Source organism: Gavia stellata, chromosome 1 (assembly GCF_030936135.1).
Source record: "Gavia stellata isolate bGavSte3 chromosome 1, bGavSte3.hap2, whole genome shotgun sequence".
In the NCBI taxonomy this organism is placed as follows: domain Eukaryota; kingdom Metazoa; phylum Chordata; class Aves; order Gaviiformes; family Gaviidae; genus Gavia; species Gavia stellata.
The window spans coordinates 126,324,448-126,343,958 of record NC_082594.1 but is presented as its reverse complement, the minus strand read 5'-3'; the positions used below and the strand labels follow the sequence as shown (position 1 = coordinate 126,343,958).

The window sequence follows — 19,511 nt, the reverse complement described above, 5'->3', positions numbered from 1 at the left end:
ATGTGCTGCTGGAGGTAGTAACACAGAGGGGACTTAGCTACCCTATGTAGTAATACATACCGCTGAAGAGCTTTGCATTGTGGTTGTTATCACACAAGGTAACTTCCCCCCCTCCGAAGTTAGCCTAACTTTAGCTAGTGCCATCATGAATACAATCCCAGAGATAGCAACTGGGCATTTCAGCACTTTCTACTGCCAAACAGGCACTTGCCAAGACCAGATCAATGATTGCACAAGAAGCAGCCCTTGCCCTCCATTCCTGGAACGGCGTTCCAGAATGGCAGAGCGCTCTGCAAATAAGCAAGAAAGCCAGATATTGCAAGTCCTTTCTTAATCAAAGAAAAATTACATGATTCTTTATCTCTCTTATGAATCTGTGGTCTGAGGTGGAAAGCAGCTGACAGGAGCAGCACAGGTGTCCTTATCTGCCCCACATGGCATGGTTACTTACTCATTACATTATTATTTTAAATTAGGGTAACTCCAGTGGCTATCAAGGCACTTTATCTGAGACAGAAAATTCATTCTTGGGGGTAAGGTATGTTCCTTCAGCTGCATGACAGGAAGAACAGAAGTCTAGAATGGCAATAACTCCCAAATGTGAAACATATTCACTTTTTTTTCATCACAAATGGGCTGACATATGAACATCAGCTCTTTGGAATGGCTGAAAAATTAAGCATGAATAAATTACAACCTAGAAAGAATGAGGCTAGGCTATTTCCTACTGTTATTTCTTTCAGTGTGAAGTATTTGAGCTGCTCGATTCTCTCTCTCTTTTAAAAAGTCAAAGACCCTGTAATCTTACAGGAAAAAAGAGTCCACACAGTATTGTGCAGTGCTGTCACAACGGCTTTCATTTATAGCCAATTAAAAATAGAAATAAGCACTCAAAGCAGAGCCTATTTCCTTCCCACTTTTCTGTCTGCTTGCATTTGTAAAGCATGCATATATAGATTTCCTTTGTAATTATTTCACAGCCCACCAACTGGTGTTTTATGAACCGCAGTGGTCTGTGGACCAGTAAACCTGGTACCATTTCTGCTTCCCTGCTGGATAACCTAATCTACTTCTGTCACAATTTAAGAAGTTACAGAAGTAAGACTGAGATACAATCAGTTTTCCCTGAAGAGTTTTGTTTAATGTTTCTATAAATATGAACAAAGTGACTGAAGAGGAGCTCAAGTATGATAGAGATAAAACTCTTCAGACTTCACACAGCACAAATTGTGCAAATTCATACAATCTGCAATTAGGGGAACTAGAGGAACAAATAAAGGTGGATGGCTCCTTCACAGGATTTAGATAAAAAAGCACAACCTCTGCAGTTAGTGTGCTCATACGACAGGAGCAAGCTTCACCAGTTGCTACTGTTACACAAAGTCATCTAGGTTTTCTTGCTGTGTGAGGGGGTTCTTGCTCTTGGGAAAACTTGCTGGACACATGTTGGCTTATAGACACTTGAATGTGAAGGAAAGTGAACTCTTTCCCATGCTAACATCTTGGGATCTCAAATGATGTCTCAATAGCCTCTACTCTTGATGGAGAAAGGGGCAGCCCTTCCCTGAAACCCAGACATTTGGGCTGGGTTGAGATGTCAGGAAGAAGAAGTTGTCCTGCATGATGTATGGACCTATTGGAAGCATAAGGAGAGAGTCAAATTCCAAGCCACTAATTCAGCTTCCAAGGGGAGAATCTGCAGAGCCCTGGGTATCTGCTACTAGTCACCAGAGGGCAATGCTAAAGTCAAAACAGGGCGCTAGTTCTGGAAGAAGGAGCCCCGTATTATTTTCTGTCATTGCAGTCATCATGAACTCCTCTTAACTAAAAATAATACTAGCCCATCATAGAAGAAGGAAATGCATAAAACCCTCAGCATGTCATTAAATAAGAATAAAAATGATTCGCAGCCAGTGACTGAGAACCAGATTCAAGAATGATACAGGCTTTGCAAGTTCTGCGAACACACTTAATTCCCTGTATTTCAGATGCAACTCATGGGTCAGTTCACATTATTCACAGTTTGGGTCTAATGCAGACTAGGACTACACTTAATACAGCCTTCCTTTCTTGAATTCAAACTTCAGAGTTAGTCTTTTAGCTCTGTTTTGTGCTAGCCATCAACTGCTGGTGAATAGCCCTTCTGTCTTCAAAAAGTGGGCCTCTGGTTCTAAAACAAAGTCAACCAGAGAAGCTTGTGGGTCCTCTTGCTTTACCTCCATACACAGGAATTAGAAATAAGCACTGCCAGCCAAGAAACTGTAGGAAAATGAGCACTCTCTGACGTAGCCTTTGGTTGACCAGCAACTGCATTGGATATCCAGCTAGGAGTATTTGCTCCAAGCATGATGTTTCCCATCATTGTCCAAAGAAAAGAAAAAAAGGAGGTGGGCAATGTGAAAGCCTCTCCAAGTCGGTCTTCCAAGGGAAAGCATAAGCACATCAGTAATTGGGACATTAAAGAACAAACAGTAGTGAGTGTCCCATGCGGCACTGGTTGGGAAATAAGCTAGGCAATACAGTCATTGATACTGGCCAATCTCTAGTGCCTCTGGGTTACAAAATAATTCATAAGATGCTCCAAAAGCTCCTTGCCAACAGTTGAGTCTCTTGAATCCAAGAAATGCCTTTGGCAAGCCAGTTTCCTGTGGAAGCAGCCAGCATCCAGAGAACCTCTCTTTTTCCAACGCATTTTAAATGAAAACAGTGGATGAATCACATCAAGGAGAAACAGCAAGTTGTTCTCCTTCGCAACCGGTCTCAGAGGATACAGAAATTCTGTGTTCTAGTTGCAAGGTAAGAGATGAGAAAACCCTGCAATCTTGCTACAGATCAGATGCACCACATATACAGAGTTGGTATAAATGTCAGGGTAAAGATCAAGGACACTAGTAAAAATGGTGACTGTAAGACTTCTTCAGAGCCCTTTATCCCACCCCATGTATATGATACATGGCACAGAGAGAAAAGGGAGAATATAAAAAGCATGGAAAAGAGTACATGGCTTAGGAAAGATATATCCACCAAAGTCATGCTTCCTAGAGTTGAAAGAAATTCTGTACACGGTGTGAGGGACAGTAGTCATAATTTGCTCAGTCTCTGTAGGGATGACTAAACCTTGGTAGATTTAGCCCTTTAAGTTTAGAAATAAATTCAAGTCTGGGTTAAAGGCTAGAAGAAGTATCTTTTAAGGCACTAAGGTCTAAGCTTAAAGTAGGGCAGGTTGTTTCAGTCAGTACAGGGTGGATAAGCTGCTAGTGAGCCCTTATTAAGGCAGTCAAACATCCTTCCAACACTGTGATCCTTGTGTTTGGGAGAGAGGCTTACTGGAGACAAAAGGAAGCAACTGCCCCAACTATGCTGAGCAGCCAGGCAGAAGCAGCAAGCATTACACATTGTGAAGCACAACAGAGGGCCTTAGAAAGGAGATGCTGTGCCTCCCTACACCAAAGTCCCAGGGGACCGGATCAGATGACCTCCAGAGGCCTCCTCCAACCTAAATTATTCTACTGTCCTGCGACTTTACAACTCTGTGATCATTGGAGCCCTTCTCCAGTAACTGGTGTGCAAAGGACGAGCATTCTATGGACTGTGCTCCTTGCAGTGCCAGGGCACCTAACAAAGACAACTGGTATCTCTTTGAAGACTGGGAATATACCATTTACAGAAAAAATCTGCTGTTTCCAACAGAATGTTTTCAACGGACCACAGCCCATTGCAAACCTAAGTTTCCAAATCACAGCAAGAATAAAAATGGGTTATGTATTGCTTTCATGAGCACTAGACATTGATTCTTCGGAGTTCTAAGTCTAAAGGGAAGCTGCTTCATCTGTTTTTTTGCTGGTTGTCTGTTCAATCAAAAGCAGCCATCCCAACCTACGTAGTAGAAAAGCTAAGAGGAGTCCAGTGGGAGTCTTAGTTCTTTCAGTACTGGCATTAAATGACTATGCTTCTTCCGCTGTGGGAACTTCCTCTGTCCTGCAAGAGAAAATAAAAGATTCAGGAACAAGGAAGGAAGAATGGAAATCATATGTTTTCCTACCTGCTCTGAGCACCATAAAAAACCCATTCATACGTACACACATCCCAGCTGGGACTAGAACCGCACTCTTTCCAAAATTCAGAAGGGAAAATGATAATGTGCAAAATACAGCCCTTTGAGAAGACTCCCACCTGGTAAAATTCCGCATATATGTGATAAGGGACACTTAACATTTTTTTATTTTAAAAAGCCTTCATTTTTTAAGGGGGAATACACTGTCTAACTTGGAGACTAGCAATTGGATATGAAGCTTTTCACACTTAGGTTGCTACCTGAAATCTAGTCCCAGTGTAAACTGACAAGATGAGCTGTGAACAATAGCTGTTCACTGCCCACATAATGCATGTTCAGTTCTCAGGAGTCCCAACAAGCGAGCCATCCTCTTCTACCTAGCCTGGAGGATCACATGTTTCTCACCACTATAGCTACCCATGATCTTAAAGCCTATTCCATGTAGCTTTAGGCATCTTACCTGGATGCTTTCCCATATAAACCATCTTAAAAATACCACCAAGATACTATAAAAATTAAATATTAGAGATTGATAATAGGAGAATCATGCACATGTTAAATCAGAAGTAAACCAACACCAGAGAGGGTTGCAATGGGATACTCAGTACTGCTGCCTACTCTGGAAGTGCTTTCTCCCAAGGCAATGCTAGAATAGCTATTCTACCACCAACACATACATAGAGCCCCAAATGCCCCTAGGTGGGGACAGGAGTGGGAGGGTATAATGTCACCTGGTGTGGGATGTGATAGGGGACCTACTTTATTTGACTGCTCACTTTGCCCCGAACACTCTATAGCCATGCAACACATGTCTGAAGGCAGCAAACTCAGCAGCCTCTTCATAACCAAGCTGTGCAGGGCACCCAGTGCTCCTTGCCCTCTGTTTGAAAGACAACAGGCTGCAGAAAGTAACAAGTATTCACTCTCACTCTCCAAAAACCACCTCTTCCCTTAGATGGGAAAGCAAAAAGGCAGCTGACTCACCGAGCGTGGCCCTGCGCTGCTTTTTTGCTTCTTCTCCCGACCTGGGATGACTTCTAATGAGCGATAACTGGGGGGTTTATCTTCGGGCCATTCCCGAGACCGGTGCCCGCGCCTGCGGTTTGTCGCTGGGGGACGGACTTGCTCTTCTGAGGAGCTCCACGATCCCCGTCGAGAAGGGGGAGAGTAGCTGTGCCGCCGCTGACCTGAGTTATTGCTTTTCCTAGTGTGGTGCTGGTAGTCTCGCCTCCCTGCGGGCTCCTGTCTCCAGCCCCGATGGTGGCTGGAGTGCTCCTTGGCCTCCTCTGGATAGAAACTGCAGCTGCTGCTGCTGCTCTTGCCCCTCTCAGCCTGGCGTGGGGGTGACACATCCCGTCTGGAGTGCTGGGGCCTGCCATTGTAGCCGCCTGTCCTCTGCCTCTGAGGATGGTCCTCTTGCTGTCTGTCCCAGGGCTCCCGACTGTAGCTGGAATGAGAATCCCCACTGGAAGGCAAGGGCCACCTCCGGTTTTCCCTCCTGTCCTCTGCTCCAGAGTCCCAGGGTCTGGGGGTGCGGGCAGCTCTCTGTGGCCGTGAGGAGTTGCTGCTCCCATGGATGGAGGAGACATGATCAGCGAGAGGAGGTGGCATGATCTCGGAGCCCAGGGAGGACAGCAAGCTGGGCTGCACAGCCTGCCGCTGGTGGGAAGGTGGCCGGAGCTGTGACATGTTAAGGTTTTGGATTTCAGACTCCAGATAGTCCAAAACACCCTTGTTAGCGGAAAGCTGAGCTTGTGGCTGCACCAGTGGCAGACTGTTCTGCAGAGACACATCTAAGGATAAAAACACAGGAGAACGCAGCAAGTCAAGGGGAAACAATAAAGAGAGGGCCCTTCTGCACTAACGATCCTGGCTGAGTCCCTTTTGATCCTCTCTTCTCCTGCTCCTCCTCACTGCAAGAGCTGCGCAAGTCTCAAGCACCAGAACCAGCACATCCAGACCACACAAGGCACAGTGCAAAGAGTAGTAACTACTAAGTTGCAGCATGATCTGTGTTTGGGCAGCACAGAGGCAAGAAATCAAAGTCATCCAGCACACCTGGAAATATAGTTTATGTATTTAGAGAGAGGAACATTTTTTCCTACAGCACTGATACCAAACTTTAGTAAAAAAAAAAAAAAAAAAATCAGAGAAAGTTCATAGTGTTTCCTCTTATAGCTCATTGAACGGGAAGAAATATGAACCAATACTGCAAATTAAGAAGATTTTTTTGTATATAAATGCACACATACACACATATGTATGTATAGATCTAAGTAGCAAATGGAGAAGTTTCTTCACTAGGAGACTGGTCCAGCTCTGGAACAGTTACCCAAAGAAGTCATGGAATCTCCATCCTTGCAGGTTTCCAAGACTCAGCTGGACAAAGCCACAGCTAATGTGACTGAGGTTGGTGACAGTCCTGCTTTGAGCAAAAGGTAGGACTAGATGACCTTAGAGGTCCCTTCTACCCAACATCTCTAAAAAGCTGACCTGAAACAAATTAAAGGGAAACTTAAGCACAGGAGATTCGAGGACTGTGAAAACTCAAGCTAAGAAACTGCCTGAGGAACTTACTTGCCCATTTTCTGCCAGTATGCACATGGATTTCCTTGAGAAGCGCATTCTGTCTTAAATCATGGTGGCTTAGTCACCAGATCTTCCTAAGGAAAACTGGTGCCCCTGGCTAGGAAAAATGGTAACTGTAGAATTAACTAGCGGGCTAAAAAAATATATATTCAAACATCTTGAATCTAGCATCTAAGATGGTAGCAAACTATTTCTTCAAACAACAGTTAAAACTCTTCAGACACAGAGTAAATCTGTGACTGCTGTACAGTGATGAAAAGCTAATTTCAGATGAAAAATATGTTCTATTTATTTGAGAAGTCATTATATTGAATACCCCTATTTTCCTTGGGCGATTAAATAATATTACTGGTAATAAGTTATTTTATTACTTATTTCTATAGGACTTCAGAGACTCCATCTTCCCTCCTCCATTAAAGTTACAAATAAATACCACTAATACAAGCAATTTTGGGGCAGAACAAGTGGCAAATTCTTCCTGGTTCATTAAAGAGTCCATTTTCTGCTGCATGCAGGCTAGATCTATTGCACAGAAGGCAGTTTGCCCTTAATCATTTGAAGACTAGACATTTGATAAGAACTCAAACAAATTGCACCTCACTTGTCATGTCAATTTTGGCTATAAGGAGTTGACCGTGACCAGCACAGCAGAACAAAGAGACAGTACCCTCCTCTACCACATGAAGTGAGATAAGCTGGGTATATTTACCCTGCTGTCGCTGGGGTGTAGCACAGATGTACCGTAGCTAGCATTAAACTACTTCATCCAGCACTGAGCCTAGCAAGACACTTAAGATGGATAGGCTCTATTTATCCACCCAGGCAAGTCTATAGTACGCTAGAGATGTAGCAGAGCTGTCATGCTAGGACATGCAGTCATGCTAGGAACATCTTTCTTTCGTAGTAGAGAGGCTAAAGCCTCACTGCTGAACCTCCCCGAGGAGTTACCTGTTTCTCATCCTGATTTCCCTCTGAAATGATGCCCATGGTCTCACCTTGTTGCAGTAGAGGGTTCAGCTGGTAAGAGGAAAGTTGCGAGTTCCTGTCACCACCTCCATAGAACATGTTGGGTGACATCCAAGGTGCAAGTGCCTGAGCCTGCTTCATGAACCGATGCCGTTGCAGTACTGTAAAAAAGGAAGGAGAAAGCTTACAGCAGCTATCCCGAGAGCACAGGTTGCAGACCACATACCGTTTTGCTTGATAGACTGTAGCCTTTGGATGTGATCAGGTATAGGAAATGCACAGAATAAAAAGCTCTCTCCACCCTATGACAAAGGTAAAACAGAGCACAGGAAATTCCAGTACGAAGTTGTACAGCTTCAAAAATATACCTAAAAGAGAAGAAAAGGATTACTGCCTGACATTCAGGGTACAGTTCCAGCAACTGGGAACAAATGGCACTATGATTCAGTACACAGCACATAACCAAATGCAAGACTTCTACCTGTCCTGTCATTATGAGTACAGTTGCAGAAAGGTGGGAAACAATGTTTCATACAGCAAGACATACCACACTGTTTTCTCCCTCTTAAAACTCTTTCAGCTCATCATTGGTCCTTTCCCCTTTTGGCTTTGATTTACAGCTAAACAAGACTTTTTTTTGCCACCTTTATGTAGGCTCTGTCCAGATCATATTTTCCACACCATACTCCATCACTTCCTCTCTGTTCCACAAAAAGGGCACTCAGAAATGCACTGTCCAGCTTCTCTTTTTCTAGTCTTTCAACCACTCTTGTTGTCTCTCTCTGTAATTCACCTAAGTGTGACTGCTGAAATTAAATCCCTTAGGACAGCGTGGTCAAACTGGTGAACAAACTAAATTTCCTGTTCTCAACAGCAATGTCCAGCATGCCAAAAGAGCAAACTCAGTGGAAATTTCTCTGCCTCACTGCTTTTCCACTACTGCTAACTCCAGACCCCTACTCGTGGGGTCAGGCTCCAATTCCACTTCACTTTTTTCAGTGCTTCCATCTCACCTCCTCTACACAGACAACCTTACCACGCCTGTCTTCAAAACCACCACTCATTGCTGCTTCTTTTTTTTAGAATACCTAAAAATATCTTACAGAAACTACCACAGACAATCAAAACTTAAGTTGATGAGCAAGTAAATTCTGCAAGCCCCAGACCTTACAGAGCCCGACTCTGCATGGTTTGTCTGTCATTACTGGGTGAAACTTTTCTGCAAGAGGGTCTTTGCAAAATTTCTCTTACATGGCTTCTCTGGAGTTTCAGAAGTGGCAAGCTTTTACTGCAGCCTCTTCTCTGGTCAGGCATGAACAGAACATTCCTGGCTATACAGTTCAGGAGACAGACAGGAACATAATTGCCTTTGAGACTTTTACCCCTCTGATAAATCTGGCTGAAGTTGGCTGATGAAATTAAAAGCTATTGGAGGGAAAGAGATAGGGGATAGACAGACAGGTTGACTGCATAAGCCTTGCTTCTTTAAAAAAACAGGCTACAGCTAAGCTCCAATTAATTCTGTCCCCTGGGTTCATCTGCAGCAGGCAGCATTTAGACTGCACGCTCTTTGGGACTAAGCTCTCCATTTCAGGTAGCACTCCAGTTATTAAACATGTCCTCCTTTAGCTGTTTCACTGAATTTATACAGGGCACCACTTGCAGTAAAACGGGGACTGACCATGCTTCTCAACACATCCTTCCCTTTCCCCATAGTTCATGCAGCTCTACTTCATTCTCCACTTCAAGCTTCCTCCCCCTCCCCTGCCTGGCTCCAACCAGAGTGAACTACAAAGCTGGAAACTTCAGGGGTTTTAATCCTAATACTCTGATTTTTCTTCAAAGCTGCATGGCCTGAGGTAGCAGCTTTCAAGCAGTTTAGGTCAAACTTGCTTCATTTTTTTCCCAAGGGATTTTCCTCCAGTTTAGGTTTCAAACTTAGAGGAAGAGAGAAGGAGGAAAATGAAAAAGGATAAAAAGAAGGGAAAGGCCTTCTCTCTTCCTCTCCCATTCCTCCAGTTATCACCTTGAGACTGTCCTAGAACCTCCTGAGTGCACCTCCCTGGGTTTTGAGCAGAGTCTTTGCCTGAGGAATGAAAGACCCAGCAGCTGTGGGCGTACCTACTTAGGGTTCCCCTCCTTAGGGTATGAAGGCAGTCGCTAGGATCAAAGTCATCCTGTCCCTGTAATTCTCTGATCTCTCCCTACAGCTGAACAAATACAGAATTACCCTTGGACTTCCTTCACTACCTTCATCCTCTCTTTCTTCCCCAGATACTTTGCCTTCCTGTTTGAACCCAATATATACTCTGGTTCCCCACCTGCAAAATGGAAGTAAAGTTACAGATCTCTTTTTAAAGTAAACATATTTATCTGAGGAAGGTCAGATTCACCCTAATTCCAAAACTCGTACCTGCTATAAAACTTTGGCAGAATATTGTGTTGTTCACTCTGCTTGCTCCCTGCTGAGAAAGGTTGTTCTTCACCTTTGACAGACTTTACAGCTGCTGGGCCAATTATCCAATTATAAAAAAAAAATAAAAATTTCCAACCTAGTCAGACCCAGGTGCAAGTATATCCTATTTTGCAACAATTCATTAGTGGAAGAAGTCCACGGCAGAAAAGGAACAAATAAGAACAGAAGGAGGTCATACGTATATTTACCCTGGTGGGCTTTTCTCAGAGCTTTCCACGGGGAATGTAATTGGCTTGCTCCTGGGTCATGTTTAGTATTTCTGTACATCAATTCTGAATTACTCAAACAATGCACTTCTTTTATTACTAGGTTCAAAATCGTGTTACTTAATGACCTGACTTAAAACACCCAGAATTACCTTGCCTCAGTGGCATCTCTGACTGTTCAGCAGATCTAGGCTACCCTCTAGTGGCCAATAATTGGGAAGAAATCCTCCATACTCGGCTCACCCTGTAACTCTTAGAAGTCAGTTGAGGATTTCTGCCTTCTCTTCAGCTGTGTGGAACTGTTATTCCTCAGGACTGTATTTTAAGATGCCCCCTGTATCTATCTTCTTGTGGTTTTTAAGGCCTCCAGTTCATTTCTTGGAGTGCAAAAAGGTAAGTCAGAGGCAGGATGAAGTGAAGAGAAGGTGTGCTAGAGGAGGGAAGCAGGCACAAGGATCCCTTGCAAAATGGATAAAGAGGGCAGGCAGCTGGGATGGAAATTACATCCACAGAATCCAGCAGCCAGTCAAGGGGGCTGGACTCATCGGTACCTTCCCTCATAAGCAGCGAGAGGTTTTGGGAACCCCGCAAGAATCCCTCCTACCTATCCTCAACAGGAGGCAGGAAGACAACAGCAGCGATCTGGAGTGTGCTATCATCTCCTACAGCACAGAAAAACAAAGAGAACTCACACATTCTGAATCCTTTTTTGATGAGAACTAGGAAGTCTGGAGGTGTGAGTCTTTCATCTCCATCACCTCTCTCTCCTTTCATGGAAACTAATTTTTCTGCCAGATTTCTATAGCCTCCTCAACACTACGCATTTTACTTGACAGCTTGCAAAGTCCCCAGAAAGTGTTCTGTTTTGTTGTGTTGTGTTTTGCTTTTAGCAGATGAGAGGGATGCCCTGTTCACTCTTTGTAAGGGCTAAAATTAAGCTTAAATCTAAAACTCTCTCTTTACTAACACCCAGGGTATACCAAATAGCTCTTTTGCAGGCAAAGGGAAACCAGAAACACAGCTCCTTTTTCATAAATCCTCTCTTTCTAGCATCTGGGGAAGAACCTGGTGATTTCAGTGATAAATAAATGTATATATTGCATTTCGTTCCTGTCAGATTGTGTACGCTGCAGGGGGTCAGGGAGTCTATTCCACCTTGTGTCACCACTAAGTTTCAGTTACAGGACCACAGAGGTTATATGGCCTTAGTAGCCAAAATCAAATGCTGGCCTTATTAAGAGAACAGGGTCTGGCTGCAGAATCTTTATTACTGCTAAAAACTACGCACAACAAAGTTTCTCTTGACCCTCAAAACCTCAGAATGCATTTGCAGGGTTGACCACTAAGACAGACCATCTTTCTCCTTTCTTTCTCCTCACTTCCTTCCCTAAAGAAAAACAAACAAAACCTTTTTCTTGTAGAAGGAGCAGCTCTGAAAATATAATGAAGACAGAAAATTCAAATTTTTACATAATTACCTCTCAGAGCAAGACACTTGAAGGTTAGGCCAGTTTGGAGAGTAGTACCAAGGCATTTGCTTGCCTTCCTCACATGCACAGGCATATGAACCACAAGACAGGGAAGAAAAGTCCTGAGCTACTCATACATGTGAAGCGATCGTGCCCTGGATGACACGAGAGATGTTGGTAGCAAGGTGTGAGTGGGGAGGAACTTCTGAAAGTAGTACACAGAGGGGCAAGATGGCCTATGGGTATCCTAGCTCCCCTCCTCTAAACTCAAATAAACTAGTCATGGAGGTCACATTGGCCAAAGAAACGTCTCAGTCTATATGGACGCCGAACTGGAGAGAGAAAGTGGAGCTCAGCAAGCTCCTAGTCAAGCTTTTGTCTTGACAGAAGCCATGAATGGATGCACATTTGCTTGAACCTCACCTTCCTCATTACAGCAGCACCGGGTTGGGCAGCAGACACATGGGATGTGGCAGCAGCAATACTGGGGGCAGCACTGGCACCAGCATACTCCAATCAGCAGAAGGAGAAGGAGGCCACCGAGAATGATGAGGAGTACTGTGAGCCAGTCTATGGGAAACACGGAGAGAGAAAGAGGATCCTGGGCATAGCAAGTTACTGAGCACCTCTCCTCTGCTGGAGACATCTTGGGGTGGGGAGAAAGGGAACAGGAGGAGATATCTGCCACCCAGACAACAAAGCACAAGCACTTACGGAGAACAATCAGCTTAACTTCTTTGTCTGCATCACCTGAGGTATCTCCTGGTGCTTCCACAGTGCAGTAGTACACTCCATGGTCCCACCACATGACCTCACTGATGACAAGGTCTGCCCCTGTGGAAGAGAGCCTGAGAGGTCAGAGGGCTATTTGGGACTGACAGATGCTACTTTCAGGCCCCACTCTAAGAGGGCCCTCTGCCTGCAAGTGACATACAGTACTGCATCTCCCCTCTCCCCAAGCATAGCCATCACCTTCAAACAATCCCACTTGAGTCCATTGAGAACTCCTGTAAACAAGCATCAACTGCCAGTCCCTTTTTCCCTTGTGTTGCTGGAAGGCAAGGCTACTTAGAAGCGGGACTAGTTCTATGTGGAGTGAAATAACCAGCATGCTGCTGGGTGATGGATGTTAACAGATACCCACTGCTGCCAACCCTACTGGTTTTGGAACACAGATAACTGTCCCCATTAGGCCAGCCACCCCAATAACTCTTCTGGCAGTAGCAGCAGCTATTGCTCCAGGGACAGCAAGGAGCATATAAAGCACCTGGGCAACTGTCCAGTACTTCTTAGAAGAACGAACTGTTTTCTAGCCTCTGGGGTCTTCAGCTTACTTTTGCACTCTTCAGCAAAATGCTCAGGCATCCTCAGCTCAGCCTTAGCTTGTAGTGCCTCCAACACCCTCAGGCCGGCTGGGGACAGGGCCCTTCACACCTCTTATTTCATTGCCACCTCACAGAATACGTAAGCTACAGATGACATTAGCCATCTTTATGCTTCTCTTCACTTGGCAGGCCCAGATACCAGAAAGTTACTCAGTTCACTCCCTGCCCGGGAGGTCAAGTCACTTACGGTTCTGAATGGTGATCTTTCGTTGCTGGTAGTCGATACCCAGCACAGGCTCCTTCTGCCCGTATTTCTGGATGACAATCCGCACTTTTCGCTGGCTGTCATTGCAGTCGTCAGATGGGTCCTGACCAAGAGCTAAACCAGCCTGGTATGCTACAAACACACATCATTGAATAAGATACCAAAAGTTATTTCAAAGGACCAATTTCTATCCCCTTGTGAGCAGCAGAGAAACTCCTGAATGCATGTGTGCATTTGCTTTGGTTTAGTAATACAAAGCATGGCTTCAAACCAGCAAGGACAAGTTGCTTTGGAGTACTCAAAAGCAAACAGAGCTAGAGCCACAGGAATGGCAGAGATTTTGAGAATGCAGGAGCTACAGAGGAGATGCCTCCTATACTCACAACTGAAAAACAACAGTAGAAAGAAGCTAAGGGTGGTAGGCTGGAGGGCAGCTCCCAATATGAAGATAAACGGCAAGGAAAAAAAGTCATAAAACTCCCAGGAGTACTGGAACTGAAACAAAAATGTGTTTATTTACCGAACAGAATCTCCAGACATACATGAACCACTGTGGGGTTTGTCTCCCTTTCCCTCCTGTAACTCTTTAGATGTTGTGGAGCTCATAACGACAGAAAAGAATTCATCATCTGATTCCAGCTAAGGACTATGTGTAGAAAGACCCGACAGAATTAATGGAGGGCTAAAGGCAATTTCTGTCCGATACTCTTATGACAGACTCACAATATAAACTATTTTCCAGGTATTTGGGAGCTGAGATTTGGGGAGGCAACTGATACAGACAGTCAGCATTGTCTGTGAAGGGCTTGCAATGAAGAGAGGAGAGGACAAAGCTTGTCAAAGGCTCCGCCATTGCTGTACCTACAATAGATCACGAAGAGCAGATCCAACTAAGAAAACACTGTGACCTTCATACTTGCTGTCCCTGTTGGGGGCTATTAGCTTGAAACTGGGCTCAAGGCACTCACATTACGCTGGGATCAGCAGAGCCAGGGACCCACCTGCTTGTGGACTAGGCTGTAGAGCACTTGGTAACATGCCTACCCAACCCATCCAGACTGCATAAAAGAGGGTTTGGGCACCAAGACACCAAACAAGTCCACGCTCCTGCTCAGAGCTCAGTCTTAAGCGTGCAGTTAAGCTAAGGCTGGTCAGCTTAAACATACTGCAGGGTTTACAGAGAATAGCCTAGCCTAGCCTAGCCTAGCCTATTTCAGTTGGAAGGGACCTACAATAACCATCTAGTCCAACTGCCCGACCACTTCAAAAGTTAAAGCATGTTATTAAGGGCATTGTCCAAATGCCTCTTAAACACTGACAGGCATGGGGCATTGACCACCTCTCTAGGAAGCCTGTTTCAGCGTTTGACCACCCTCTTGGTAAAGAGATGCTTCCTAATGTCCAGTCTAAACCTCCCCTGGCGCAGCTTTGAACCGTTCCCATCTGTCCTATCACTGGATCCCAGGGAGAAGAGACCTGCACCTCCCTCTCCACTTCCCCTCCTCAGGAAGCTGTAGAGAGCAATAACATTGTCTCTCAGCCTCCTTTTCTCCAAACTAGACAAACCCAAACTCCTTAGCCGCTCCTCATAGGACATTCCCTCCAGCCCTGTCACCAGCTTTGTTGCTTTCCTCTGGACACATTCAAGGACCTTCACATCCTCCTTATATTGCGAGGCCCAGAACTGCACATAGTACTCAAGGTGAGTCCGTACCAATGCTAAACATAGCAGGATCATCACTGCTTTTGACTGGCTGGTTATACTGTGTTTGATGCACCCCAGGATGCAGTTTACATACCATCTTAAGAACCATCTTAAACACTCATGAATTAAGCCTGCACACACCAGAATGTCTGCACATGAAACGCTGCCACCGGTACTAAATGTTATTACCTAGAAGTCTTTCTGCCCTCCAAAATGCATGTGTTTCTTCTACTTCCTAAAATCAGTAACATCTGGCCACAGGTATCTAGCTCCAACCATAGGGTCCCCCATGGAATCACGAAGTCCACTTGTTGCAGGGCCCTGGCTTTCAAACATGCTGAAGCATAAGGTGGGGCTGCCGAGATTGACACGTTTCAAACATGGCTGAGCCTCTCTGCCTTCTGAGTTGATGGCAAGGAGGATAAATGAGCTGCTTCGGCTGGGATTTCTACAACGTCGTATCATAAAGCCTTGACATTGCAAAGGAAATGACCTATTTTTTCTCGGAGTGCAGGGAAATACCACCTGACCTGGTTTGTGGGCAGGTAGAGATCAAAAGCCTGTATTCCCCAGTAAATCTATCTTCCCCTCCCTTTCCATTTGAAGAGGGATTCCTTGGAGGACAAGCCTGACACTTACAGACAGAGTAGTAGTCAAAGATGGGGTCCTTGCAGAAGGATTTGAAGCGCCAGGTCACCACCACGTCCTGTAGCTGTGCTGAGGTGCTGTAGTCACACTTGAGGACAACAGTGGCGAATAAGGTGGTATAACGTTCAACATCCTGCACTGTCACGAGCAGGGAGAGGCAACCTGCAAACAGGAACACAGAAGGCAGTCAGACAGCAGGAACAGACATTGCACCACAACTTTCACTCTGCACCGGACCAACAACTGATGTACATCTCCCTTGGCCTCATCCAGGACGTGCACCCATGGACCTCACCAGCCCCTCTGGTGAAGCCAACCAGAGTTACAAATCCTGGTTAGAACGTGATCCCATCTTTCCCTGACAGAAGGCAGCTTGAGCCAGCTGCACTGGCCTGCCTCACGGACTGAATTATTTTCTCCAAAGCAACTATTAGTAGCCATTATGTAGCACATCACTTGGTGCTGTCCTTCTGCATGGGGAAAACTGTCCCTCCAAGCTGGAGGAGATAATTTGTCGGGCCCAGAAACACACAGAATGGGATTGCCTTGCATTGCCATCCTAACCAGAAAAGTTCTGCAGTGCCATCCATTCATATAAACACGAAATGAATTTTATCAAGGTCTCGCTAATACAGTCATCAGAATGTTACCTAGTGGTGACCAGGAATAAGACAATACAACTTTTGGGCTGTAGCATCATAGTTAAACTTGATCCGTTTATCACCACTTCAGAACAGCACACATCAATTACCCTCTTTTTCCTTTTTAATGAAGCTATTATTACGTATGTTTAGAACTCATCCATTACAACCTCCACAGCATTTTCTATCCAAGCAGCTGCACCCACTGAGCAAGGTTTTACAAAGTTTGTCGTACGCTATGCTTTATTTTAGCCACACTCCAAAGACATCTCTATCTTATTTAAACTTTGATAATACAGTAAGTTGTGCTTGTCATTAACAATAGCGAAGTTATCACCAGTTGCCTTCGATAAGGCAATACAAACAGTGCGAAGCAAGCGTGGGATGCCCTGTCTGGAGAACAGGGCAGAGGCTGCAGCGCTACGCTAGTTTCTTCTTGACCGGGGAGCACAACAGCAGGAAAGGAGAGAAGTAAAGGGGGAGGTTTGGAAGCTACCGACTGAAAGGGTCACCGCGAACCAGCACTCAATTTTTACCGCATATTCAAAGACTTTCCCTCTACTCCATGTTTTCAGGATGAGAGAAAGGGAACAAGGGACTACGTAGTAACATCTGGATCACAACAAGGATCACATCATTCTTTCAGTGTCCTCTAAGGCTGTATCGCCACATTACGTTCCAGGCAAACATGAGCTCACCCAGTTTCCACGCAGTGGAAAACATGCTACAGAGGTGCAACACTGCCTCGACAAGTAATTCTGCAGTAGGATTGTGTCAACACAGTACTTGCTCAGTTTCTGGTTTGAAATGGACTCCTGGTCAGCCAACTCAAAGCACAGGCAGAACTAACTCACTTAAAAATACCACAGAAACACAGAGGACCAGGTTACACTCTGAGTCCAAGGCTCTTCTGAAAAATAAAGTATACACACACACGCACTTAAATGTAGAAATACCAGCAGCTGTGCAAACTGCAAGCAAAACCAAGGATCTCTAATTTTTACAATACTGTAGGCAAGGCAAAGTCAAGACTGGTGACAGGTAGTTACAGTGGCTCTTAGTTAACCACCTTGTAGTTCAATACATCTTGTTTCAGCTTTCATTGTGAAATAGCCGACCCACAGGATCTTACTGCAGGAAATCACACAAACCCAATCCAAAATCCAAACTCTCAAGACTGGCAAAGCCTTGATCTAATTGGCGATCAAATGAATTCCCATATGAATTCTGACCTGTTGAGGCTCATGGAAACAGAACAGATTTTCCATGGGTTTCCTACAGCAGCATCTCTTAGGTGACAATAATATACTCAAAATCACTACGTGCTTTTCACTTACAGAAACCAAAGCTCTTTATGAAAGGCATCCTTTCTCATTACCTCTGTTCTGCAAAAGAGTCAGAGTTGAAAGAAAAGTTCCTTATTTTTTTAAAGAGGTTAAAAACCTACTGTTCCCACCGGCAGACAGTCGGATGTCTCCGCACGTCTGATGTTTCATACTAACCTCCTCCAAGAAAACTGAAAAGTTGTGAAATTAAGGCCGGTTCCTAAACTTGGACCGCATTACTCCACTGCATGCTGCTATCCTTCTTATCCTGGTTGGAAAGAAGAAATCTGGACACTATCAATCTAGTAGGTTACCGCTACCTCAGGCCTGTGGCTTCGCATTGAAGACGCGAACCTTCAGAGCCAGTGAAGCCAAGTTTTAGCTAGAATATCATGTAGGAACGCAGCTGTCAAGCGAGAAAATCACCAAGCATACCTCCGTATTTTTTTGCTTCGCTGGTTCTCTCTGAAAAACTGAACTTTGGTATTTAAAGCTAACTCATCAGCCAAGACCCACGCATCCAAGAAGCGAAACGATCGTTGTATTTCCTACAGGAGATGAGAAGCTGTCAGGCAACCTGCAAAGCTTGGCAGAAAGGGCTTTGCTTGCTGAAGGCCGCCTGTGGACGCGGAGGCGGGTTCCTATTCTCCACGCAAGCATGTATGGTAGCAGGTATGGAAGCGCTGCAGCTGCACCAGATCCCCAAAGAGGTTGGAGCCGCTAAGCGAGCGGCAAAGGCTGGGGTGGGCGCTTGTGACAAGGCAAAGGGGAACCCCTCCGTGTTTGTACCCTGTGCTCAGGTCCAGACCCAAGCCGGCCGCCCGGCAGCGATACTGGAGGCTGCCAGGAAGCAGGCGGCCACTTCCTCCTGGGAGAGCAGCTAGCCGCACCTTTGGGGTAAGGAAACTCCTCTCCGCATGGCTTTCGCCCCGAGCTCGGGACAGCCCCGCTCTTCCGCCCGGCGGGGAAGGACACCAAGGCGGGGAACAGCGCTCGCCCGGGCCAGGCCCCCCCTTCCCCTCACCGCGGGGCCGCCGCCGCTCCCCCCGCGCCGCACCGCGTTAACCGCGGGCACAACCCCAGGGCGCCTCCGGGCCCCGGTCCCCTGTGCCCACAGGGGTGTCCGGCGGCGGGGAGAGGCCCCCGGGAGCGGGCCGGGACCCCGCCGCCCCGGCGCGGCCCCACTCACCGGCCGGCAGCCAGACCAGCAGCAGAGCCCACCAGCAGCGCCCGCGCGGGGCCATGGCGCTGCCTCCTCCTCCTCCTCCGCCGGCCCGGGGACGTCCCGCCGGGCCACCCCGCCGCGCCCACAGGCCCTCCCCTTCCCGTGGCACCTGTCCCAGGGCCGGGCGCTGCTGCAGTCCCCTCCCTCCGCCGCCCCTCGGCGCCCGCCCGGTGGCCGGTAGCCTCCCTTCCTCCCTCCTCCCCACCTGCACCCTCAGCCGCAAAGCCGGGCAGCTTCGGAAACGGCTTAAAACGATGCGTATGTGAAAAACGGGCGGACAGGTGTACGGGAGATACGGGCACAAAGGCGCGGTTTGGCCCCGGCTCTGCCCTCCGGGGCGACGCGCCGTAACTGACCGGCGCACGGGAGCGCCGTGCGGGGCACCACACGGGCGGGGAGCGGCGGGAGGCCGAGAGGGACCCGGGCGGTTCGGCACGCTGCGGGCCGGGGGTGGGGGGGGGGGCACCCTCTTCTTCCCGGTACTCCACAAAAGCTTCAAAATACCGGGGAGAACGGCAGAAAGTTGAGGGAATTAATCTCATTTTCCCGCCGAGTTTTGAAAAGATCGCCACGGGGGTCAAAAGAGACGTCACTTTTCAAAAGACACCCCCCCCGTC

The 19,511-nt window shown here is 46.5% G+C and overlaps 1 protein-coding gene across 1 annotated transcript; it reads right to left on the bottom strand.

The window, feature by feature from the left end:
- Positions 1-3,936: 3,936 nt before the first annotated feature.
- On the bottom strand, positions 3,937-18,913 carry ILDR1 (immunoglobulin like domain containing receptor 1). The gene is made up of 8 exons (XM_059824677.1): positions 18,859-18,913; positions 15,695-15,865; positions 13,333-13,482; positions 12,475-12,594; positions 12,184-12,330; positions 7,639-7,770; positions 5,039-5,847; positions 3,937-3,978 (listed from the first exon to the last, which is right to left on the bottom strand). Exons 1-8 carry the CDS (start codon positions 18,911-18,913, stop codon positions 3,937-3,939), a joined length of 1,626 nt encoding a protein of 541 aa, XP_059680660.1.
- Between the last annotated feature and the right edge of the window lie 598 nt (positions 18,914-19,511).

Excerpts from the sequence above, each read along its gene's own strand:
- ILDR1 (XM_059824677.1), bottom strand. The coding sequence starts at position 18,913 with ATGGCCCCGCGCGGGCGCTGCTGGTGGGCTCTGCTGCTGGTCTGGCTG. Across the intron at positions 12,595-13,332 it reads AAAGATCACCATTCAGAACC|GGGCAGACCTTGTCATCAGT; the intron begins GTAAGTGACTTG and ends TCTCTTCCACAG. Across the intron at positions 12,331-12,474 it reads AGTTAAGCTGATTGTTCTCC|ACTGGCTCACAGTACTCCTC; the intron begins GTAAGTGCTTGT and ends TGTTTCCCATAG.